At 40.9% G+C, this 25,229-nt stretch overlaps 1 protein-coding gene across 3 annotated transcripts; it reads right to left on the bottom strand.

Moving 5' to 3' along the window:
• Positions 1-50: 50 nt before the first annotated feature.
• Positions 51-25,225, bottom strand: LOC111329500 (uncharacterized). Of its 3 annotated transcripts, none has more exons than XM_088744707.1 (21): positions 23,332-25,225; positions 22,211-22,256; positions 20,776-21,071; positions 19,903-20,020; positions 19,331-19,410; positions 18,963-19,097; positions 18,043-18,089; positions 15,836-17,363; positions 14,596-14,782; positions 13,192-13,420; positions 12,771-12,833; positions 12,530-12,649; positions 11,118-11,243; positions 9,736-9,786; positions 9,108-9,191; positions 7,664-7,747; positions 6,946-7,032; positions 5,288-5,351; positions 2,728-2,858; positions 923-1,054; positions 51-471 (listed from the first exon to the last, which is right to left on the bottom strand). In XM_088744707.1, exons 1-20 carry the CDS (start codon positions 25,223-25,225, stop codon positions 935-937), a joined length of 5,490 nt encoding a protein of 1,829 aa, XP_088600833.1. In that variant the 3' UTR covers positions 51-471; positions 923-934. The 3 variants fall into 3 exon arrangements, 2 of the variants coding, with proteins under 2 accessions (XP_088600833.1, XP_088600832.1); XM_088744706.1 differs by having other exon boundaries at positions 943-1,054; XR_015995204.1 differs by lacking the exons at positions 51-471; positions 923-1,054; positions 2,728-2,858; ... (2 more) ...; positions 7,664-7,747; positions 9,108-9,191 and adding an exon at positions 10,571-10,702 and having other exon boundaries at positions 9,734-9,786.
• Positions 25,226-25,229: the final 4 nt, after the last annotated feature.

Here is a 25,229-nt window from a genome sequence, read left to right as displayed (position 1 = left end):
AAAAATCCACGTAAGGGAACATTTTGCTTGTATAATTCAACAAACCCACACAACGTTTCTTATATTTATTAGAAAATCTATGAAACATTCCAAGCAACTATACACACTACTTAACCTTTTTTCTGTTGGTAGGAAAACATGGTCTTAAACTGATTTAAAATGATTTAATTTTTTTGGCTTAAGAATTATTCAACAAATCCCTAACAGCCCATTAATCCTCTGGCCACGAAGAGCTGTCCATCAAAACATTTTTCCTGTGGGACGGCGGATTTCGGAGTCTTTTAATAGAAATCACGAGTCTAGTTCAAAGCTTACAATATAAAAAAAACCGCAGTATGACAAACATTGTACAAAAGGGTTCATCTTAAGGGGCACATGCTTAAATGAAGAAGTCCCAACGAATTTTGTCTGATTTCTTGTCATGATCTCCTGTTTGGGGCTCCACACGCTTGGACGATTCTCCAGAGGTACCTAAACGGGTCGCAAAAAACCGTCACTGCCTCGCTAAAAGCTTTTGAAAGATAAATCCCCCTTTAGATAGAGTGCTAACGTTCTATTTCTGGGCTCTTACTAACAGCCTTGTTCTCATGCGGTTCACTATTAAGTAAAACTTTGCTGGCCGCATACGTACTTTTTGTAGTCGACTTCTCAAAGAAAAATACCAGAGCTTTTCCTTAGATTTTCGAAGTCTCTTGTAATGTATTTGATTGCAAGATGCAGGGCGGTTGCACTTTATCATTCTACTCTGTTGTAAAAGCTTTTTCAGTAATGTTTTTCACTCAATACCAATAAAACAGATATTAGATTATTCCCATGAAATATTCACGAAAAGATCTCGAGGCGCAAAAGCACCCAATGCTGGATTTCCAACGTTCCTCAAATCTTCCTGGCCACAGATACAGCTCAGGATTATTAAACTCACCATACTCTATCCCTACATACGGGGAATTTCCGCGTGAGGATCCGTTAACAAGCTCCAGTCGGTACCTATACAAAAACCGATCCTTCTTCTGTGTTCCAACTCTTTCTTCTCCTCCAGATCCGCCCACCGAACCTGAAAAAAAGAATTGACGTCTTGAGTCTTAGTCACACGGCCCCGACATCATTTAAAATTTCTAACTCGAAATCGTTGGACAATGCTCCACATTGCAATGTGTGGGGACCAAACAATGCAGTGCAAAACACTGAATGCCACACTAAGAAACAAGAGTTTGGGGGCAAAATATTACAAAATCCAGGGGTAGCAAAACCAACGGAGGTACAGAGATACTTAATGAGCATGTGCACGCATCATAAATGATGTTGAAGACGAACTATGACGGCAATCAACCTTTCTCCAATATCACGCAACATGAAAGCGAAACATGCAACAAGCACAATTCAACAAAGTTGGACAAAATTTCACTCAAAATGTTGGATTTGTTTGGCCGGGTCTTTTCAGATTAACAAAATAAAGAACATGCCTGAGCACATAACTGCGAGACCACTCCAAAAGCCTCGAAAAAAAAGATCTTCTTGACTGTGAGAAAGAAGTAACCGAAAAATAAAGTGCTCTTTGCGAAATGAAGAAAGACCTAACTGCAAAAAAAATCTTAGAACATTAGAGCGCTACGATGAAAGTATATCTTTTTTCTCATTTTACTTTTCTCTTCACCATAGTTAATCGATTAACTATGTCTTCACTGACTAAAAACAAAAACCTATTTTGAATTCCACAACACCTTGTGTCCAAAAGAAAACGTCAAAATACGTCAAAGGTCATAGACATCCTAGTATATTGCTTGTGAACCATTTTTTGTTTTTTTCGCTAACTCTATGGTAAGGCATGTCATTACATCGCTAGCAGCGCCCGTGGGTAAGATGAAGCGAATCTTGTATTCTGATTGGCTACCCGAGCGGACAAGATGGGCCCATCTTGTCCGCTCGGCAATTGCCCGCATTGATTCCGCGCATAAAAAAAAAAAAAAAAATAAAAAAATAAGAACTACATTCGTAATTCTTGGACAATTTCGGCGATGGAAAAGCAAAAAGCGGCAAAAGAGAGTAAAAAAAAAAAAAAAAAAAGAAAACAGAAACGACTCTCGTGAGTGGTGTGCTACAAACACAGTTGGCTTTCTTTCCGGCTCTCGAAGGAAACAATTCATTCTCAATTCTAAATAAAGCGAAATCTTTTTGCAATATGATAAATCTTTTATCAACCAAGTTTGTTCAGTCAAAATGGCTGGATATTAGCCTGTTTTGTTTTTCCTTTTTTTTTGCATTTTTATGGACCGAGACGACAAAAGAACATCCATCTTGACCTCACGCTTGGTTAATAACGCATATGTGTTCACGATTATTGGCAAACATCGAACTTCTTTTGGTCTGGTCTCGATTGTTTGAATACCTAAAAGAAAATACAGGCATTTTCTTTTCCGTTCGCTAAATCCGTGGTAAAGCATTTCATTCCCAGTTTACGGAAAACATCGTATTTCTTTTGGTCTGGTTTCGATTATTTGCATACTTAAGTGGAAATATAGGCATTAGCAGCGAACAAGAGATCTTTTGCATATTTGTTTTTGTTTTTCTTTTTAAGGTTAGGTTCATTTGTGTACTTTGGGAAGAGCGAGAGAGTATTTTTGCCGTATTCAATTGCAGTAACAGTGAAGCTTCCAATCGCGTATAACTGAATTATTTCAGCAAAATCGTAGACTCCCTACCGACTTAAAAACACTAAACATGACTCACCCTTTTCTTTCCAATGCGCATGTCTTCTTCACGTTCATCGTACGGGTCATCATCATCATCACTCAAATGCAACGGCGGCGACTCTTGTCGTTTCCTCTTGCCTTTCATCAGACGGATACCGTCAAGTTTATCTGAAAGGAAACAAATCAGGTGGCCAGTCATAAAAACTATTTCGGGCAGGTAAAAAAACAAAACAAAAAAAACTTCACCACAAGTGCGCATACACATCATGAGCCCACAGTGCGCACCATTCAAGAAGGTGCACCGTCCAAGAAGGTGCACCGTTAAGAAGGTGCACCGTTCAAGAAGGTGCACCGTTCAAGAAGGTGCACCGTTCAAGAAGGTGCACCGTTCAAGAAGGTGCACCGTTCAAGAAGGTGCACCGTTCAAGAAGGTGCACCGTTCAAGAAGGTGCACCGTTCAAGAAGGTGCACCGTCCAAGAAGGTGCACCGTTCAAGAAGGTGCACCGTCTAAGAAGGTGCACCGTCCAAGAAGGTGCACCGTCTAAGAAGGTGCACCGTCCAAGAAGGTGCACCGTCCAAGAAGGTGCACCGTCCAAGAAGGTGCACCGTTGAAGAAGGCGACCGCGGGAAATTCGAAGTGGCTGTTAGACCCCTCTTTGGAAAACGATAAAAAAATCAGTTCACTTGAAAATGACATTTGCAACATTTTGAGCGTTGTTAGTAAAATGAGTGGAGGTTCCCTTGAACCTTTACATCAGTATCCACATCCTTCATACTTTTCTCTAAACATTTCCTTTGGTAGTGACAGAGAGAATCTGTTTAACAATCTAAGCTTTTCAAGTTAGCAATCATTTCCTTTATTCGCGTGACCCGAGTGAATGATTCAGCGGTATTTCGGTAAGGAGAAATGAAACGCTGATAACTGTTAGGGTCCCAGGGGTATTGACAAGATGCTTGAATCTAAAACTCAGTTTTACTCTTACCAATTCTCTTACGAAACATAATCTTCAGATTAAGAAAGTTAATGGTAAAAGGGCATTTCAAGTCAATGCAACTCTTGTTATCGGATTAATGATAGTCTGAAAGCGATCGTAGAACCAGAGACGTAACTTAACGCTCTCGACTAACCACACTCACTTCGGTTCGTTTCATGATAATATTTTAAATTACAATTTATCAGCTTTAAGAAAACACGGCCAAATCGGTAAGAGTAACTTAATGTTCAGCGGTTTTCATTTCAGCCACTTGAGCCACGTATGGATTGGCTGCAACCATGCTTGGTACCTTTTCCCAAATACGAGAATAACTGCTTTTTATAGCTCTTAGTAATTTAGAATTCTTGCAAAGACAGAGCTGCTTCGCAGTGAGGTTCAATTAATTCTACCATACATTTCTACTCACTGATTGCATTTGAAATTTAGACCGGAAGAGCTCGCTTACAGCACGGCTAGGATGACATGGCAGCGCGTTTATATCGCACGAGTTCTTAAGCTTTAGAGGTTACCTCGTTTAACACTTCGCAATGTCCTGTTTACATGAAGGTGGCGAACCCAAGAAAGGTGAGGTAACCCGCCCATGCAGCCGTGGTGGAAAATAGGGCGCGTTCATATACAATCTTACAATTCCGGGATCCTGGTGTGCGATTGTTGGCACGCTTGCAAATGTGAGGGCGACCCCGGCTAGGCACGTTACCCCACCTTGAGACGTTTACATAGCAAATTGCGACCGCAGCTGAAACAGTTACTCATACCCAGCAAACTGGGAAACCAGCCAAAGGGGTAACCCTACCTATCATGTAAACGTGATCAAGCTAAAATAAGAGATTATATGGACAGGCGGGTTTGGTAACTCAACTACCTGGGGTCCCCTAGCTCCATGTAAACAGGCCCTAAGAGCCTTGAAGAATGGGGGGGAGGAGAGGGGGGGGGGAAAACCTTTTAAACACAGAAGAAAGCCCTTGGAGTGGCAAGGAAGAAAACAGGCAACCCAAGAGGGAAACCAGATTTTGAAATCGAATCCGTACTTCTTGTTGCACCATCCTGGTTGAGAAGTTCAGGGGCAATATAATTGATCTTTCACAAATGCATCGACAACAGATAAACCACTAACAATCGTTGGTCAGTAACGTTTTAAACACGAGCTTTCGAACCGAACAGCTTCCAAGTGCAGTCGTTGGACACGCGATAAAAGATGACCACTGCTGGTAACCGAGTTTTGTATTTCATGCACTTCTACTGAGCGAAAAAAAAAAAAAGTGATCACACCGAAGTGAGATGAGACTACATATTTCTGTTCCAAGCGGAAAAGAATCGATACTTTGTTCTATTGTAAACAATTGCGGTTTTTCTGTTCGAAACATTGTAATAACTCGATATAGAGCCGCGAATAACAGCTTACTTCTGTCTCGGAGTTTTGTTTCCTTTAGTCTTTTTTTTTTTTTTAAACAAAACTAAAGGGTTTTTGTGCAACTGTGCACACACAAAAAATTAACATCTTTCTTATTCTATGTGTATATCATTTTATGCCACACAACATCACGTAACGCTAGGAATTAGCATGCGGCTTTTCACGTAAAGCTACATGAAGGGCCACTTACTCAGTTTGTCCTCCGCTGGCTCCATTTCTTCCCATTTGCTGCGTGAAGGCACCTGTATCTCAGACTGAAATAATCAACAGACCCTGTGAAAATGAACTACAAAACAACCGCAAACCGCACAAAAGATATTTAACGTAACAAAGTTTTTTCACAGTCCCTTCATTACATCAATGATGAGATGAACAAATTTTTGCAAATAAAAACCACCGAGACAAGACTTGGAATCAGTTTACAATTCAAAGCGTAATTTTCTCATTAAAACTACATGAACCTCATTAAGCAGCCGTCTACCTTTTCAATAACTCTAACAGGAAGTCAATAACTCTAACAGGAAGTCAATAACTCTAACAGGAAGTCAATAACTCGAACAGGAAGTCAATAACTCTAACAGGAAGTCAATAACTCTAACAGGAAGTCAATAACTCTAACAGGAAGTCAATAACTCTAACAGGAAGTCAATAATTCTAACAGGAAGAGAGAGTCCTCTGGGTCGTTTCAAAATTAACTAAACCTTCCCCAATTTTTCCGTGCATTCTTGTTGCCCAGGCAACAAGCCTGTACACCAAACCTTCATTTCACGTTTGTTTGTAAACGTGCAGTTTTGAAAAGTAAACGCGTGTATGCTGGGAAAACCGACAATCGAAACGCTGACTTTGGAAAAAATTAGCTGCATTGAAGCTCACATTTTTCCCCAGAATATACATTCCTTTCCGCAGAAAGGAATGAAGAGGAACCGATGGGGAAACTGTTTCGTTTGTAAAGAGGAATTAAATCGAACCAAACACAAGCCCAAAAAACGTCAGATAGCACAACTGGGAATTTACGCTTTTCAGACATTTTGATTTTTGGGGGTTTTGTGTTAAACATTCATAAACGTTTTACATGATTTAATGTAAACCCTTTGAGCAGTGTGTAACCAACTATGGTGTCATATTCATACCCTTAACAGTTGCCTCTATCCATTTCGACCATATTTTGTTGTAATTTTCATCTATAGTACATGTCCTTCGTTGATTGAGGTTTTAAATATTTCAATTGAATATTAGCTACGCCAACGTTGAACATTTTGTTTTTGTGGTTTGTTTGTTTGTTTGTTTTTTAACATGAGGGATATTGTTGATATCCTTTTGCCACAAGGTTTTTATTACATGAACATCTATGATGCAACATCTACATCATCTACACTCTATCAAATTCACTTTACAAGTAAGAATAGGCATAGCAATCTCTCGACAGCTCGTAACTCCTTCATTGCGGAGTAATTTTTTTTTTGTCATTTTGAGGCTGATTTTGTTTGGTTGTAAAACCAGACCTGAGGCTGGGTACATAAGACTCATCGTTCAATCCTGTGATTACTGATTTGAGGGCGTTGAGAGGAGTTTCCATCAAGGAAAGGGGGTGGAGGGGGGATTGGGGTTGTTATGAACTTGTTTCTTTTTTGGCAACATAGGCCATGTGAGGCTACATCACTACACGAGTCAACGCTTTTTGTGACAGAGGGAGGATTACTTACACTACGACCTTCCCACTTCCATCGGCAAAGGCCTCGTATTTCATTCATTAATGAGCATGCTACTTACGATCGTCCAAGAACGACTCTGTGTCCAACGTTGTGTTACTTTCTGCTGTAATAGAAACATTCTTTAGTTAGTTCTTACCTCTACTTCCTCCACTGGTTCCTGCTGTTTTTCCATTTCTTCTGAAGTGGCCTCCACTGCAGATTCATCTGCTGCCTCCATCTCAACCTGTGAGCACAAGAAGATTTAAAAGAAAAGTTGCGTCAACCCTAAAAAAAACCCCTTAGAATGACTAGCATCTAATTTCTTCTTATCATTATCACCCCTGGATCAAACGTTAAGGTCACAAGAATAAAGGAAATGATCAGCGGCTAAAGAAACTCTTAAATAAACGCTAAACAAATTCTCCTTGTCAGCACCTTAGGAAATCAGTGGAAAAAAGTACGGAGAATATGTATACTAATGTGTAGAGGGCTAAGAATTCTGCAACATGAATAATTAAGCCTAAAGTTTGCTAGTTCCTCATGCATAATCCAAGTCAATCTCCTCCATTCTTAACAATCCTCTTTCCCTTTCGATTTGTTCTTATCCATTTCTAAGCTCTGTTCTACCGCACTGATGTTTTGTGGCAGCCTGCGGCAAAAATCAACCGTCGGGAAAAGGAGGCCAACATTCTGGTGAACGCCTACACTCAAAATGTGTTTTGAAAGACTTCGCACTTTAAGGCATGAGTTTACAATCCCTCACAACTTCTAAAACTCCTTACTGTCTACCAAAGTCTATAGGAATAGTAATTTTTTAGCAAAATAGAGTGTTTCTCTGACGACGTAAGTTAGACACGCCATACAGGAATACAGACCTCGGTAATGACAGCATCTTGCAACAGCGATCGTACATCAAGTCTCAGATGATGGACCGGCGTCTCTTCCCAGGCGGCTACCATCTGACGATCAGCAAAAGAAAGTGTCAAGTACGTATTTGTATTTGTATTTGAAGATTTGTACAGTACAGTGTACTGGCGAGAGAACAATAGGACACTAGGTTCACCCGCCTAAACCAATCCCAACCCACCCACCCTAGAAAAAGAAAGTGTCAAGTACGTATTTGTATTTGTATTTCAAGATTTGTACAGTACAGTGTACAGGCGAGAGAACAATAGGACACTAGGTTCACCCGCCTAAACCAATCCCAACCCACCCACCCTAGAAAAAGAAAGTGTCAAGTACGTATTTGTATTTGAAGATTTGTACAGTACAGTGTACAGGCGAGAGAACAATAGGACACTAGGTTCACCCGCCTAAACCAATCCCAACCCACCCACCCTAGAAAAAGAAAGTGTCAAGTACGTATTTGTATTTGAAGATTTGTACAGTACAGTGTACAGGCGAGAGAACAATAGGACACTAGGTTCACCCGCCTAAACCAATCCCAACCCACCCACCCTAGAAAAAGAAAGTGTCAAGTACGTATTTGTATTTGTATGTAAAGATTTGTACAGTACAGTGTACAGACGAGAGAACAATAGGACACTAGGTTCACCCGCCTAAACCAATCCCAACCCACCCACCCTAGAAAAAGAAAGTGTCAAGTACGTATTTGTATTTGTATTTAAAGATTTGTACAGTACAGTGTACAGGCGAGAGAACAATAGGACACTAGGTTCACCCGCCTAAACCAATCCCAACCCACCCACCCCAGGGGAGGACATCCATCACACAGTAACCTCGTACGTGGGAAATTAACGTCTCCTACCCCTAACCCTGAGGAAGACGGGACCTCCATTTATTCGCCCCTATCCAAGAAGACTAGAATATCTAACCATTTCTTGATGTTATAGAGAGGTAGCATATTCTTCTCAATTATTTTTAAGACCTTGAGTGTTGGTCCGGCCGGGGCTCGAACCCTCGACCTCCCGCACAACAGTCCAGCGCTCTATCCATTGAGCTAACTGGGCGGCGGTTTTACGTAACGAGGTTAAGCGAAATGCTTTATTCGTATAAAGACTGACGAGTTACGATACACTGCAATAGCCGAGTTCAATAACTGTGTCATCATTCGTTCACCCAGTTTGTTTTAGGAACGTATTTTAGAAATCACTTTGACAGCTTATGGATGCAATCCGCCATTTTCGGAAAGAGCATGGACACAACTACGCATGACCGCAATGACATTTGCAGCATACCTGTGTTGGTTGTGTTACGCATGCGCGAAACACAATCCAATTCGTAGGCAGGTCATGGATAGGCCCTCAACTTTTGGTTTTATTTTCATGACATTCATTAGAAAGGCATCCTAGTTAGTACCTTATTGATGTCCTCAAACGTCCGGTTGTGACTGTTCCGTTTGGCGCACGCATGCGCATCAGCCATCAACTCAGCGATATAAACCTGTTCGCAATAAACAGCAGAAACCAAAGTCAAGACTTTTAACGAACATATTTACACAGACCACAAAATGGGATAACAACGACTCCATATCAATACCACCTATAAGACGCCTGGTTTTAGTTAGTAACCCTTTGAACCTCAAGAGAGACAGGCATCTAATTTCTCCTTAATGTATCACCCCTGAACAACACATTACGGTCCTGAGAATGAATAAAATGATTACCAACAAAAGAAGCTCGCGATTATTAGACAAATTCTCCTTGTCAGCACCTTATGAAATGTATGGAGATAAGTATGGAGTGTACGCATATTGATGCTAGGAAGTGTGCTAAGTGTGCATAGCATATTCGTTATGAAGTATATTTCTTAAGCTTATTGCAGAGATAGGCAGCAGGAACGTTGCGACGTGTTCTGTAGTAATTTCACAGTATCGTTGCCCATTCAGGGATAGGTTGTTTATAAGCTTAAAATAAGGCAAGGTTATTGAAAACTTTTCGCTTAGTATTATGGTCGAGCAGGAAGTTCTACAATACGACGAACTTACCTCGAATCCCTTTTGCTTTGCGTGGCTCCAGTATTTCTCAAAATGTTCAACCTTTTCATTTGGAAAAGAATGATATTGTTACTACTAAATTATCAAAAGTATACAGAAAAGAACGTTTTAATAGCAACATCGAATGGCGTAGACTGACCATGATCGTTTTTTCAGTAGTTCAGCGAAGAAAAGCGAAAGTGGCCCCCACCCCCCCCCCCACCTCAAACGCTTCGCGTTGTTTAATCCTAAGCCCAGAGACTGAGAGTAAATAGCATGTGATTTCTTCCTACATTACACATTAGGAACATGACAATGAAGAAAATGATAGTCAACTTAAGATGCTCTTGATCGTTAACCCAATTCTCCTAGTCATTACCAAAGGAAATGTATAGAAAACGGTATGGAGAAAATGCGCACTAATGTTAAAGTGTAAGTTCCCCGCGGCTCTCACTCCACCCCTGCTTTGGACGAGGATTGGACTGAAAATGAAAGGTCTGTGAACAAGCTTGAGGTGACTAAGATAAAAATAAAATTTCCGCCTTTGTCCCAACCCCCAGATATATGAACATCTAACCATTTCACTACATTAACGCAGTAGAGTAGGACTAGAACGGAACATATGCGAACCATGCGAGTAGTCCACCCAATAAATCCCATCCATCCCACCCCAGGGGAGAACATCCATCACACAGTAATCTCGTGCGTAGGAAATTAACGTCTCTTGCCCCTAACCCTGCAGGAGACGGGACCTCCATTTATTCGTCCCTATCCGAGAAGACTAAAATATCTAACCATTTCTTGGTGTTATAGAAAGGTAGCATATTCTTCTCAATTATTTTAAGACCTTGAGTGTTGGTCCGGCCGGGACTTGAACCCTCGACCTCCCGCACAACAGTCCAGCGCTCTATCCATTAAGCTAACCGGGAGGCGGTTTTTAACAGAGGATAAAGGAATGACTTTATCCTCAGAACCAAACCTAGAGGGGGTGGCAGATCAGAATGGAGTGAGTGAGAGAATTTTAGGTCCATACCTAACTTTAGAGTATGACTGAGGTCATACCATGAAGTAAAATTCACCACGGAAATGTTACGAGTGAGATTAAATAAGAAATAACTACCCTGGCCAAGGGGCCAGCTACGCTTGACAAAAATAACTACAACACAACAACTTGTATGCGTTCAGATTCCTTGTAGTCTAAAAAACAACGAACAACGAGGATTTATCCGGCGATTTGAAGTTATTGCTTCCAAGAGGATAGCCTCAAATCCTTGGCTAAAAATTAAATTTGGCTAAAACTACAAGCAACGCTCGCGGGGAGAGAAACTGCGCCCTTTGAATATTGTCAGCGGCGCTATGAGCCGTATGTAAATGTAACAAATCATACACCTGACCTTGTCATGAATAGCGTCGACTATCACCACAGGAAAAAATCCATCTTCCAGTGTCTTAGAAAATGATTTAAACAGACTGGCCCGGTAAGCTTCTTCCATCTCTTCTTCAAACACATATTCTGTTACCTACAGAGGAAATAACATTATAAGATCTTCATGCAGATTCTTGTTAACTGTTCCTGTTTAAGAGGACACTGGGCCCACGTCTGAACACAAGCCAGGAAAACTGGGTCAAGTATGTCAAAATCGAGGCTGAGTACATCAAATCGAGGCTACGTGATGGACGTCCCATGAAAAAATAATGCGACATGACAAATCTCGTCCTTTACAGATACATCTAAAAATTCATAATCTAACTAATACAAATTCTGACTTCTTGAAAAGAGGACTTATCAAAAAAACAAGACGCAAACGTAAATACTTCAAAGGACACGAGAAACCTTTCATTGCATTCCTTATTTTATGTAAGGAAGTTGACCAGTAAGTCTTTGTGTCATGTTCTCGACCGAGGTATTCTCCTTTCTGTACCTTTTGTGCATAAGTATCAAATGGGGGCTGTTCATTGTGGTGTTTTAATAAATTCAGATAAATTGCACACGAGTACAAGTGACATGTGGATTGTGAACATTTCCAGACAAACAGAGTATTTTAGTTATTCAGTCGTTCGGTCTTACAGAAGTTGAACATTGCAGATTGCTTTCGTCATCAGGCTGTTCAAAAAACAGAATTGAAAATAACTAGGTGATTTCTCTGTTGCTATAAAAAATATTCACCAAAGTCAACAAACTGAACAAGCGATTGAACTCACATGTTGAAGACAACTGTGAAGCATGATTACCTGAGTGAAGTTAGCCTCAACACGACAACCCTCAAATTATATAACATTTAAACAGCCTGAGCAGAATTCGTTCTCTTTGACCCAGCTGAAGACTTCCTCTAAGGCTGTGGTCTGCTCAGTTATTATTACCATTAAGAGTCCTATTCAGGACTGCTCTCACTCAGACGATCACCGAATATAACCGAGTGTTACACCCGGATTAGATCCATTAACTGCAGTGAAAATAATTTGGGAAATTTTCAACTGAATGTCGAAACCAAAATAACTGCATTGATTTTGCTTTACTTTGCTCTCTGATTGGTCCAGAAAACTCATACTACCCTCTCCACCAATCAAATGCAACACTTGGTCACCCGCGTTTTCCCGCGTTTTCCCGCGCTTTAGGCGGTTTGCTTGTTTTAACTTTGAGTCCTCATTGGCTCTTTGGGGTATTTCCTTTCCTTCTGATTGGCAGTTGCGATTACTTTGGTTTTGGTTTTACGACACTCAATCGAAAAGGCACTCTAAAGCACTGATTGTATTCAGTTCTAAAATTTCTGTGCCATTCTGTGAATAGCACAGAGATAAATCTTGCCTTCTTCTTGACTTTCTTCCCCGTTTCTGGGTCCTGTTCTACTTTTTCCACTTCCATTAAAAAGTAATCATCTAAGGCCAGAATTCTTGGAGCATGTGCTCCGTTGTTCACTTCCTTGTCCTAAAAGAGTCAAAGAGGGTAGCAATGGTAAGTTAATAGCCACCGTAACGAACTTCTTAAGCTGAAATTCCGAGCGTTAGGCCTTCGTCAGAGCAGAGGCACACGCTATTGATATACTCACCTTGATAAGCCTGGCTACATGCGTCTTTCCACTGCCTGGGGGTCCTCGAAGAATAATGACAATCTGCAATATATACATTTACTAGATCAAAATAAAACTTACTCGCTTTGCTTTCCATGTTTATCACTGGTTTTACACATACGAGTCACGTAGTATTATTTGTCCACAACATTACATTTCTTCTTTCCAACGAGATGTATATCAATGAGAAGGCAAAATAACAAAGCTAGCATTCTTGCATATACGCAGATGTGCTTAGAGGCATCAACACCTGTTGGTCTACCTGTTAGGTGTATACCTTGGTTCATATATACCTGAGTGACACTGTGAGTACATTTAACTGAAAGAAGTTTGAAGTAAATATTATGGTGGAAATAAAATTTGGACTACTACATGTTTGAGTTTCATTGTTGAGCCTTACCCTGTCTGGTCTAGAGTCACGCCCTGGAGGGTCCAAGATGCTCTCCACTGGAACAGTCTCTGGTTTCTTTTCCATCCGTGGTGCCTCGGTTGGATGTCTGCTGTCGTGAGGGTGTGGTGGGTAGGCAGCAGGGTCATGTAGAGGACGGTCCTCTGGGTATCGGGGTCGGTCTCTGTAGTGATCATCCATTGGAGGCAATCTGTCTGGAGGAGGTCGCTCATCATAAAACCTGTTGGAATCAGGCATGAAGTCAATGGTTGATGCCTTCACTCCCAGGACCAAAAAGTAATTTTTCCTTACAATATCAACACATTGCCAAGTAGGGGCATCATAAGAGGAAAGAAAAATGTCAAATCGGAGATACCGTTTGACTGAATAATAACAAAAATAAAAATTAAAACTGACATAAAAGTCTGGGCTGAGCTGTTCAAAGCTGGATTCAGAAAACCCAAGGTTAGTGTGAAATCTGATTTCACAATGAAAGCTTGAAAAGGTAATTCAGTAGAACTCTTTTTGCTTACAATTTGATGATTGGATGCTCTCAAAAGTATAAGGAAAATTATCCAAAAAAGGCTTTGAATGAAGGAATAAAGAAACACTGATTAAATTTTAACCCTAAGTTAACACTAATCAGCCTTCAACTGGGCCCTGTTAGGCAGTCAGTAAAGAAAGTTAACAATGCAGGGTTATAAAAATAAGCTGGCAACTGGTACTGAAGCATGACATTGATGGCCCCTGCTGCTGACCACTTTGTATTACAGTCCAGTTACTCAAAATCTCTTTGAGAATCTTGACACTGAGATCTTGGGTGAAGCAGAACAGGATTGTGTGCTGCAGCAAATCATTATGCTCTCAAAAATTAATGACAATTACATAGGTTTTAATATTCACAAAAAAAAAAAACTGAAGATACCGAAAAAAAAAAAAAAAAAAAAAAAAAAAACAGAAAAGAGCCATGAAATTTGAGGCCTAATGATTAGCACTCTGGGATGAGATATGTGTGCTTGAAATTTAAGAAATGTTCTAGTGAACTGTGATGGACTATCCCATCTAAGAAGAAAATAAAAGCTCCTTGTTGCTTCATGCTACTAAAAGCAGAATACTAGTAAGTGCAGTGTGGACCACTGGCCTAAGTTACACCAGACTTTACTCTCACCAATCATACACTGTATGAAGACAATGAAAATCCCCCTTGAATAAATGAGTACAGGGCTCAACACTAACTTTTCAACTCACTAGCCTAAAGGCTAGTGACAACTTAGATGTTACGACAATTTCAATTTGCTTACTAGCCAAACTGGCTGGTGAAAATTGAAAACCAGCAGCCACAACTGAATTTCTACTAGTCTGTGGCTAGTCGGCTACTGATAGTGTCGAGCTCTGTGAGTATCAAGAAAATCTCACCTATCATCTGGTCCTCGTCTACCATCTCTTTCCCTCTCTCTGGGGCGATCAGGAGGGAAGCGATCAGGAGGGAAGCGATCAGTAGGGAAGCGATCAGGAAGTTCCCTGTGAGGTGAGGGTGATCTTCTCCACCTGTCAACTGGGTGGGGTAAGTCTCTAAACCTCTCTTCTTCAGGAAGTCGTCTCCCTGAAAACAAAAAAACAAAAAAATAAAAAAATCTGATAAATCTTATTCAGAGTGTTTCCCCAGAGAAACTGTGATCCACAATGTGAATGATCAAAACTCAGAATTGAAATGATATTTCTTCTGTAATCAATAACAAAACTAAAACCACTCTCAACATAGTAAATCAAGCCAGGTAATGTACAAGTATTTTATTGAGGGCTCATTGGTTCCTTGTAAGATCTATTTCTTTGCTCTGATTGGTTGGCACGATAACCTTGCCATTGGTTCTATGAAATTCAAATGAAAGCCAGAATTTGAGAAGTGTACAAAATGGAAAACCTGGGAAAGTTCACCATAGAGATAGCATGTCTCCTGTTGGCTAAGATTGCACCAGTCAACCTTACTGTTTTGTATTGCCAACACTCCCAAACACCCTTAGGCTTATCCCATCTTTTTACGGTTGTCTTAGCTAAACAAATGATTGAGTACTCAGTTTTGAAAAGGTCTTCAGCCTTTGTGTTTGCTAGCCTCAGATAAACTCACAGAGAGTTACAAAGCTAAAGGGCAAAAGCACAATCAGAGTGTCTCTGAAACCTTTGTTCTAACCAAAGGAGCTAACGCATCATAAAGGATAAAGGAAAACTAGCAATAAATATCTAAACAAATCAAAGATTTCTCCCTCTTCAAAACACCAATCTAGGAACAAACATGAGCTGGAATAATGCTCATACAATGTACGTTATGAGATGTTTAAACAAACAAGACTCTGGAGTCATATAATGTAGGTACAGCAATAATATGTTCTTATGGAGAGTTGCTCATTTTTTTTTCAAGAGAGCATTGACAAGTGCAACCAAATGATTTACAGATAAACACAAATCAAAGATACAGCTACATGTAAGTCTTTCATAGACATGGGCAAACTAACATAGGCTAGAAAACTGAGGATGCAAAAACAGACAGTAAATTGGTGAACAGGTACTACTAGGTAAATTAAGTAACCTGCACTTTATAATAACTGACTAAACAGATCCATTAACAATAATATCACTCAAAAGGGCAACAAGTACTCACAGTCTCTTCTCTCTCTATCCCATGGTGGTGGTAGAGGGCGACCAAAGCGATCGAACTCCTCAGGAGGTGGAGGCCTGCCTCTAAACTCTTCCACTGGCGGAGATCGTCCCCGTCTGATGTGATCAAGTGGTGGCCAAGGAGGTGGAGACATGCGTCTTCTTCTCTCGTCCTCATCAAATGGGTGTCTCCCTCTATGCCCATCTCTGCCCCTGGGAGACATGGGTCTTCCTGGAGGACCGTGTTCCCTTGAGGACCATCGAAATTCCTCCCTTTCACCTGGAGGGAGAGGAGGAGGCCATCTCTCTCTTTCATCCCTCGGAGGTGGTGGCCAACGATCTCTGCCTCCTCTTGGTGGAAATGAAAAATCTCTTTCATCTCTAGGAAAAGGATGTCTATCTCTTTCCTCTCTAGAATGGGGTGGCCATTCCCTTTCATCCCTTGGGAAAGGAGGACGATCCCACTCATCTCTAGGGAAAGGAGGTAGATCTCTGTCATCCCTTGGAAAAGGAGGCCTGTTCCACTCATCTCTAGGGAAAGGAGGACAGTCCCAATGATCTTGTGGGAAAGGTGGTTGGTCCCAATCACGCCCAGGGGAGGGAGGGCGGGGTCGTTCATCTCTTGGATACGGTGGTCTGTCTCTCCCTTCCATTTCTGGTGGTCCTTTATCAGTAGGCTCTCTTGGTATCTGATGTCCCTCCTTGCCTTGTTCATCCTGTTTTGAGTAGTTATCAATGGCACTAATGTCATGAGGTTTATGATCTGGTTCAGTTCCTGGCACAGGGGGTCCTCCTTCCTTCACATCCCTAAAAGGTGGCCTCTGATCTTCCCCATCCCTTAGTAGAGGTGGTCTCTCTTCCCAGTTGTGTCTTCCTAATGGAGACCTTCTGCCATACTGTTCTTGAGGATGCCTGTCATCCACTGAAAAGGGGGGTCTATCTCTTGGGAAAGGGGGTTTTCTATCCCATTCTTCTCTTGGAAAAGGAGGTCTTCCAACTGGCTTATCTGGCCAAGGTCCTGTATCTCGATCACCAGGTGGGAAAGGTGGTGGTCCATCTCTATCATGCCTAAAAGGACCAAAGTCCCTTTCACCCCTTGGTGATGGGGGTCTTAGTCCACTGTTATGTCTATCAAATGGTGGTCTCCAGTCTCTTCTGTGCAAGTCTTCATCACCATACTGCCCCTCTCTTGGAGGTGGTGGCCTTCCATCTCTGTTTGTAGGAGGGTGCTCTCTATCCCAGCCCAAAAACCTATCACCAGGTGGTGGTGGGGGCCTATCTGAATCTTGATGGGGTTTCTCTTTATCCCAAGGAAGGGTATCCTTTGGATGTCTCTCCCCAAAGTATGGTGGTCTCTCCCGATCACCTCTGGGACCCCAGACATGCTCATGATGTTCAGACTGCTGAAAATGTTCTGTTTCATTCTGTCTTGATGCAGTAGGAACAGACTGTTCTCCTTCTATTGAAACCTGTGGCTGTTCTTCACCTTGGTATTGCTCACTTTCGACATCTATGTAATCTCCTTGTGATTGCTATAAAGAAACAGAATTGTACATGTGTAAACTACAGCTTCCTACAATAAAAAAATTCCTCAAAATTATTTCACTTAATGCATCAAATGATGACGAATAAAAAATGTTTCTTTAAGATTAGTTGTCAACCAATAGACATTATGTGTACATGTGCTTAATACCCTTTACAGCACCAAGGCTGAGATGTGTGGAAGGCATAGCCCTGAGTAGTAAAGTCTGTTTACGAGCCTAGTGGCCCATTAGGCCAGTGCTTCACTCCAGTTTCTGTAGCATGAAGCGACTAGGAGTATTTCCACTCCCCCTTGGATGGGATGCCAGTCCTTCGCAGGGTTACCCCCAGCATTAAATTGCCCGTACCCATTTATACACCTGGGTGAAGAGAGGCACTGTGAGAGTAAAGTGCCTTGCCTAAGAACACAACACAATGTCCCGGCGGGGCTCGAACCCGGACCACTCAATCCAGAGTTGAGCGCACTAACCATGAGGCCACCATGCCTCCACGCCTAGCCCTGAACTGGATTAAAAACGTTTTGGTTGACAAATATGAGTGTAAATTTCTGTGAGTAATTTGCCTTCAAATTTTGGGTGTCAACACAAAAACTAAATGTGATGGCCTTGGACAACAATACATGTTTATTTGTGCTCAAACAAAAGAAGCTAACTGCATGTGTTCACTCACATGATACTTGCTGTCTTGATAATTATCTTTGTCTTTGCTGTCCCCATCTGCTATGAGAAAGCCAAAGTTACCACCCTCTCACTCACAGGTAAAGGTAAAAGTAAAGTCTGTACTCAAGCATACTGACACACCCAGTCGGAGCTTCTCCCAGTTTCCCTGCAGCATGAGGTGACCAGGACTATTCCTTCTCCACCCCTTGGATGGGATGTTAGTCCATCACAGGGTTACCCCCCTCCCCCCCCAATTTACCAGTACTAACATATGGTCCTGGGTGGAGAGGCACTGCAAGAGTAAAGCATCTTGCCCAAGAACACAACACATTGACCCCCCCCCTCAGATTTCTTGAACCAGAGTCCAGTACACTGACACTTAGGCCACCAAGTCTCCCACTCTTACTTATAGGAGACTCATGTTTTTCCTCATTTCATGCTCATTAGATCAGTTGAAATCTTTGTCAGACTTCAGAACCTTCACGAAGGATATGGCATGGTTTGTCAACAAGTGTTTTAGAGCTCAAATGGTATGATCAGTTGAGGCTTGCAAAAAGGTTTGGTGACAAGGTTCTGACTGTAAAATTACAGTTTTGTCATAGCAACCTTCCTTGTTTCCAGTGGTTGTGGAAACTCAAGAGCTGTGCATCGCCAACCGTCAAATTTAAAAGCCTGCCGAAAAAAGGTCAAAAAACACATTTCCACTGGTAGCGGGGCCAGTTGTCTATGCCAACAACTTGAATTTAACTTCAAAACATGGTTGCCAAACTTCTGTTGCACTTCACACAACTGAGAAATTGTAATAGAACATTTGATTGCAAAATTTGCAAAATCAGAACTGACTAAGGCTTGAGTACTCTTTGTCCCATATTGATGAAAATCGTTTGGATTTCTCCCTCAAAGTATGACAGCTGATATCGACACACAGACCTGTTTTAGTTTTATCTTGAGTTTGTGCTGGCACTATTGGAAATTCACCATCTCCAATACCAGGAATTTGATCTCCTGGACCTGTTAATGAAACAATACCCTGGCTTTGCATCTCAGACTCATCTGGAAAATCACCTAGTATGTGAAGAGAAATCAAGGTAAAAAAGTACCTATTAATAAGTGTACAAAACAAAACAAAAAATCCTGTAAATTAATCCCTAACTGGTTATGAAGTTGTTCATTCCAGTTTGACAAATCAGTCACAACTAAAGCCCTGGTAAAAAACAAAGGGGAATTTTTTTTCCATTTATTGACCATCACTGTTTTGCAAGTTTAGCATTAGGGTATCAGTGAACATTATAGCATACCTGGGTATTGTGATTCCTCTGCATTTTGTTCATTTGAAGAATCTTCACTGTGATCAAATATACACCTATCATTCTCACATCTAAATGAAACAAGCACATTTACAAACATCTATCAATCATACGGTATGTTTTTATGTCTCTTTATACACACCTAGGGTAGTTTTAGATACTAAATCATTCCTGTTTGGCTTTTTTTCTTTCTGTTTTATTTTTTTCTTTCTGTTTTACCTTTTTTTCTAAGACAAAGTTTTGATTTGCAATTAGTTGTATCTAGCTTAATATATTATCTTTATAATTTGTAGCCCTCAATCTACAAGAATTTTGTGAGCAGTCACCCACTTTCAAAGACACATTGGAGGAAATCTTTTAGCAAGTTGCTGATGTGTATTTGAGAATTAATTCTACTTTAAATTTATAATATGTGGTGTGTCCAGCTTTTCATGGGTGTTGCCTTAAGAGCGATATCTATGATTCTGCTCAACCATTTGCTAGACGTCTTCCACAAAACTAAGGTGATCTTTTGGGCTCTGTTGTATTCTATGACAAATGTTGAGATGTAACATCAGGCATACCTCAAACCATTTTTACACGGAGGATGTTGAAATTTGCAGCCAATCCCAAAACGGCAATTAGGGAAAAACTTGCAGGCTGACTTTTTGCCTTTAGGCTTTGAATTTCTGACAGTGGTACCTGTAACACCAAAATTTTGATCAAGGACAAATTAGTATATCACTGATGACATTGAAACATCAAATCAGGTTTAAGTCAAAATTTTAAGTTATATATGGCTAGAAAGTGCCATTTCTCTAAGGACAGCCTAACTCTGAGCCTATGATGGTGGCACAGATTATTTTTTTCCACCAGGAGCTGGTAATGTACAAGTAACTTTGGTTTTTGCAATGATAGAGTACAAATAAATAAATAATTTAGCGATGGACATTCCGCTGGATGGCTTTTCTTGTCCACTGTTTCCAGATTGAATTGGAATTTGGAATGTTGGTTTTTGCAGAGGGAGAAAAACTGGAGGACCCAGAGAAAAACCCTCGGAGCAAGGACGAGAACCAACAACAAACTCAACCCACATGTGATGCCAGGTCTGGGAATCGACCTGGGTCACAGCGTTCTCATCACTGCGCCATTCCTGGTCCCCAAGTTTTTGATCTTCAATGTCAGTGATCTACTGGTATTTTATAATATTACTGTAAGTTAGCCCTTAATCTTTCACACTCACAAAGGGTCAATGCCTCAAATATCAGCTTCTGTCAGAAACTCTCTATGATTGCCACCAGAGCCAAGTCAGTTGATAAGACCAATTGATATTATTTTGTCTCCACTGGACTACATTCCCTACCATGAGAGGGAGATGCCATATCCTCTTCCTCACCACTAACTCATCATTACCAAAGCTCACCTGTGTCTGAATTTTGAAAGAAAAATTGCCTCACCTTTATTATAATCTGCAGGACTTGATTTATCATTTGCCTGGCCTGAAAGGCTGTACTGTAACCATGGATCATTTGTTGTTTTGTCAGCCTGGCTACTGGTTACAACATGACTTGATGACGTCGCCGTGGTTGATTCTGACTTGCTCATGGTGCTGGGTGCAGGTGATGTCTGCTTCAGTTGTTTCTCCAGTTTCTCAAGTTGCTGAAGTTGTTCTTGCTGTTTCCTTAGAAACTCAAGCTCCTTTAAGGGATCTAGATTATCAGGACTTATACCAATCATGGCAGATGGCCTATTTCTGTTGAGGCAAAGAAATTCCTCTTATTAATAAGTTTGAGGTCTGTACTTTAAGTTTCCAGCCAATTTTTTTTTAGCTCTGATTTATGGCCCAAGTGCCAAGGGCATACATTCGAGCAGAAAAAAAGGTTAGTAATACCTAACTTACTGTATGAACCAAGAAAAAAAAGGTTATTAAGATCTTTATTTTATCTCTGGGTTCACACAGAGGGAGAAGATTACAAATGAAACAAACTTTTGAACTTAGTAACCTGTAGAGTGAAATAAGGCCACTAAATTGACCAATCATAGTGCATATGTCATAAAAATTATTGCAACAGCTTCTACACGAGTTAAAGTCTGGCAAAGGGATCTTCAGTGATACACATCTATGATCTGCTAAGAAGATCTTGACAAAGGTTACCCCACAATTTTAAAGGCCACTCTGAAAGAGCTATCAACTAATTAAATTCTTTGCAGAACATTTGGTTTTGTAGAAAAAAAATGGTTCAGAACACCATTCACTAGCTTGTACTTCATTTTCAAAAAAGAAAGCCAACACAAAAAATGTCCACTGACCCAAATAGGTATTTGCAAAACTTAAAAAAAGAAATTACCTCCCAGGAATAAAACACCACCATTATAGAGCTTGAACAGATACTAGTATAAAAAATGAATTCCCAGCTTAGTTTTAAAAAATTTGACTCCTACAGTTTCATCTCACAAAACACAACAATCTCCAACCTGCAAATTTTAACTCCTAGAGAGTTTTAATACTACAGTTTATTACACGACTCGGGCAGTCAGAGGGCCAATAACTAAAATCAACCAATCAAAATGCTCTATTACCGGTCAATATTCTCTCAGTATTAGACCGGGCACTCTCCCGAATGGTCCCGAATGATACCGCACTTGTGTCCCTTTGAACTTCAGTTGTATAATAAATCTCTTATTAACCAAGCTTGCTTGGGACCATAGTGGAATAATATCGGCCCTCGGTCTTTTTTGTACGGACCTCGCTGCGCTCACTCCGTACTGTCAAGACCTCAGGCCGATATTCTCCCAGTGCGGCCCTCGCGCTTGGTTAATAAGATATATGTATTTCTCCTTGAAACAGTAGAACTACTAAAAGAAAATGCCTAGCATAGAGTGCAACATTACCTCTCCATTTTATCCCACTTAGATCCTGTTTTTGTAGAGGTTTCACCTACAATTCAATGACACATTCAGTTGAAGATCCATATGTTATTGTTGTTTACACGTACATGTTGTAAACTAAGGAAATACATAATTTTGGCCTGGGCCATTGTTAAGAGTTTGTGAAGACTTTGCAAAGCAGATTGATAGAAAAACAGAATAACACTTTGATCTGGAAATGTGATTCATACAAAATTTTGGGAAGGAAAACATTGCTTCATGCATACATGCCAGGAGCGTGGAATTGCCTACACAAATTTTACATCTATTTTTTATCACTGACAATTCTTCCAACTCAATTACCAGGGAGCTAAAATTGTAAAATTGTGGGAGATGCAATTGCCTAATGGTTAGTCAAGGCTGTGCTCTAAGAAAAATAGAGGGGAGCCCAGTGCTCTGAAACTGTGAAATCCAGGGTGCCCGGCATATGCTTTTTTATGAAAAAACTAAGATTCCTGAGTCACCCAAGAGTAAAAGTAAGGCGCCAGGGGCCACTAGGTGCTGCTAAACCACAGCCCTGGTTAGTGAGCTGAACTCCAGAGAGAGAGACCTTTACTCTCAGTGTCTCTCTCCACCCAGAAATATTGCTGAGTAGCGGCAAATAGCAAGGGAAGCCTCATGGAATGCTTAGAGGGTTAACCTTGTGATGAACTAGCATCCCATCGGGGGAGGTGGGGGAAGAAGTAACACTCCCTTTCGCTTCTTGCCATGGAAACTAGGATATACTTTACTTTTCATCACCAGGAGATAATGTAAGACACTATGTGAAATATAATATGACATTATACTGCTGACCAGACCCATTGTCTTTGTTAAGGTAAAAAAAAAAAAACTACTATCATGATCAAATTCACAAAGATGCCTAAAGCATCTCAATGCTTTCTTCTCAAAGACCAAGGGAAAGAAGCAAATTAAAAGAAAAAAGAAATGACGTTTCAAGCAAATATTTATCTAAGTATTGTATTACCCCTTGATAAATGATGCTAAAAAAAGGCAGTTTTGGTCACCACATTTCTCTTCTATTAGTTGCACATAATTTAGGAGACCAGAATGGTCACACCTTAATTCAAGGAAATGTTTTTTACCTGGGTTGATTTGTCCTGTAGTATTTCTTGGAGCAGCAGGCATCTTAGCCTGAAGCCATTTTGGTATCTGAGCTTTTGTCTGGTGATCTTCACCTTGGTTATCAACTGGGAAAGATTTGTTATTACTAAGCCAGTTTGGCATCTGCTTCTCTTGAGAGACAGTTTCAGTTTGATAACTTTTCGAAGACCCCCCCTGCAACCATTTAGGAATATGTTTCTTTTGAGCTTCTGTAGCTTGGAGAGCTTTCTTTGCCGCTTCTTGTTTCACATCCCATTCAGTTTTTTCAAGTTTTTCTTTTAACCATTTGGGCATATTATTGTCATCTTGACGTTGTTGCTGATTTGTAGAACTGTTCTGAGATTGTAGCCATTTGGGAACATTTTTATTTTCAGCTGCAGCAGATTTCTGAGTCCAAGTAGAACTTTTCTCTAATTCACTTGGTCTAGCTGTAGCTTTAGAGGACTGCATCCACTTTGGGAGATGACTCTCCTCTGTTGTAAATTCATTTTTATGCTGAATTTTACTGTCATTTTGAGGTCTGATTGGCTGAACATCCATCAAACCAGGGATTTTTTGTGGCACTGGACCTTGATTATAATTCTGAGAACTCTGCCTGTTTCTATTGTTCTGATTTTGTGTCCAGTTTGATGTTTTATTTTGATCATATTGCGACTGCCATTGTTGTTGTTGTTGTTGTTGCTGTTGTGATTGTCTCTGGTTAAAATAATTTGGATTTTGTTGTTGGTTATAATGGCCTGGAGTATTTTGTGAAGAATTACCTTGAGACCACTGGGCCTGAACAGGCTGTTGTTGATTGTGAACAAATTGCTGAGGCTGATTAATAAAGGGAGTTTGCTGACTGTACAACTGTTGTTGTTGGTGAGGCTGTGGTTGTTGTTGTTGATGCTGTGATTGTTGTTGATGTTGGGATTGCTGTTGATGTTGTGGTTGTTGTTGTTGTTGATGTTGTGGTGGTTGTTGTTGATGTTGTGGAGGTTGTTGTTGATGTTGTGGTGGTTGTTGATGATGTTGTGATGGTTGTTGTTGATGTTGTGGTGGTTGTTGTTGATGTTGTGGTTGCTGTTGATATTGTTGATATTGTTGCTGCTGCTGTACGACTGTATGCCCTTGAGCTGGAGTAGATACACTTCCTACAGCAGCCTGCTGTTGAATTGGCTGCTGCTGCTGCCTGTCTCCTCCTTTAATCTGCATTAAGGTTTGATTATGTTGCGTCCACTGATTCATCTGCTGCTCCTTGTCTCCTCCTTTACTCTGCATTAAGGTTTGATTATGTTGCGTCCACTGATTCATCTGCTGCTGCCACTCTTGGTACTGCTTCTGATCAGGATGGTTCTGATGCTGAGCCTGCCACTGGGCATACTGCCGCTGCCATTCCGCATACTTCTCCTGATACTCCCTCTGAGCTTCAGAGATCTTCTGTTCAACTGATGAAGAATTAGGTGCTGGCTCAGGAGGTAAGGGAGGAGGGGCAGCCGTGGAAGAATCAACCTGCTCTGGCGGCAATGGCGGTGGTCTCTCCTCACTCGCGATCGGAGCATTTTTTTGTGTTGTCGCCTGATCGTGGCCTTGGCTGACTTGAGCAGTTCCGGGGTAAAAATTTTGCCCTGGAGCATTAGCTGCCACATATTGCTGTGCCCCTGCGACTTGAGCATATCCCTGTACAGGATACTGACCTACTGAAGCAGCTGTTTGGGGAGTCTGATAAGTGATAGCTCCATATTGTGGATACTGTTGAGGCGTTTGGAACACTTGCGCTTGAGTAGGTTGTTGAACGTAGTAATACGGCTGTTGTTGAGTGTACTGTGCTTGGTACTGGTACTGCTGTGGTTGCTGTTGTTGTAGTTGTGCTGGTGGATACGCGTACGGATTCATTTTT

This window comes from Stylophora pistillata, chromosome 14 (genome assembly GCF_964205215.1).
Source record: "Stylophora pistillata chromosome 14, jaStyPist1.2, whole genome shotgun sequence".
Taxonomy (NCBI): Eukaryota; Metazoa; Cnidaria; class Anthozoa; order Scleractinia; family Pocilloporidae; genus Stylophora; species Stylophora pistillata.
This window is presented reverse-complemented; position numbering and strand designations above follow the sequence as displayed.

What these genes read in the sequence shown, in the direction of transcription:
- LOC111329500 (XM_088744706.1), bottom strand. Translation starts at nt 25,225, where the DNA reads ATGAATCCGTACGCGTATCCACCAGCACAACTACAACAACAGCAACCA. An exon ending in AGAGGAATCACAATACCCAG is followed by an intron (nt 19,098 to 19,330) that starts GTATGCTATAAT and finishes TTCACATACTAG; the next exon opens with GTGATTTTCCAGATGAGTCT. An exon ending in CGTTTGAGGACATCAATAAG is followed by an intron (nt 7,748 to 9,107) that starts GTACTAACTAGG and finishes GCTGATCGTCAG; the next exon opens with ATGGTAGCCGCCTGGGAAGA.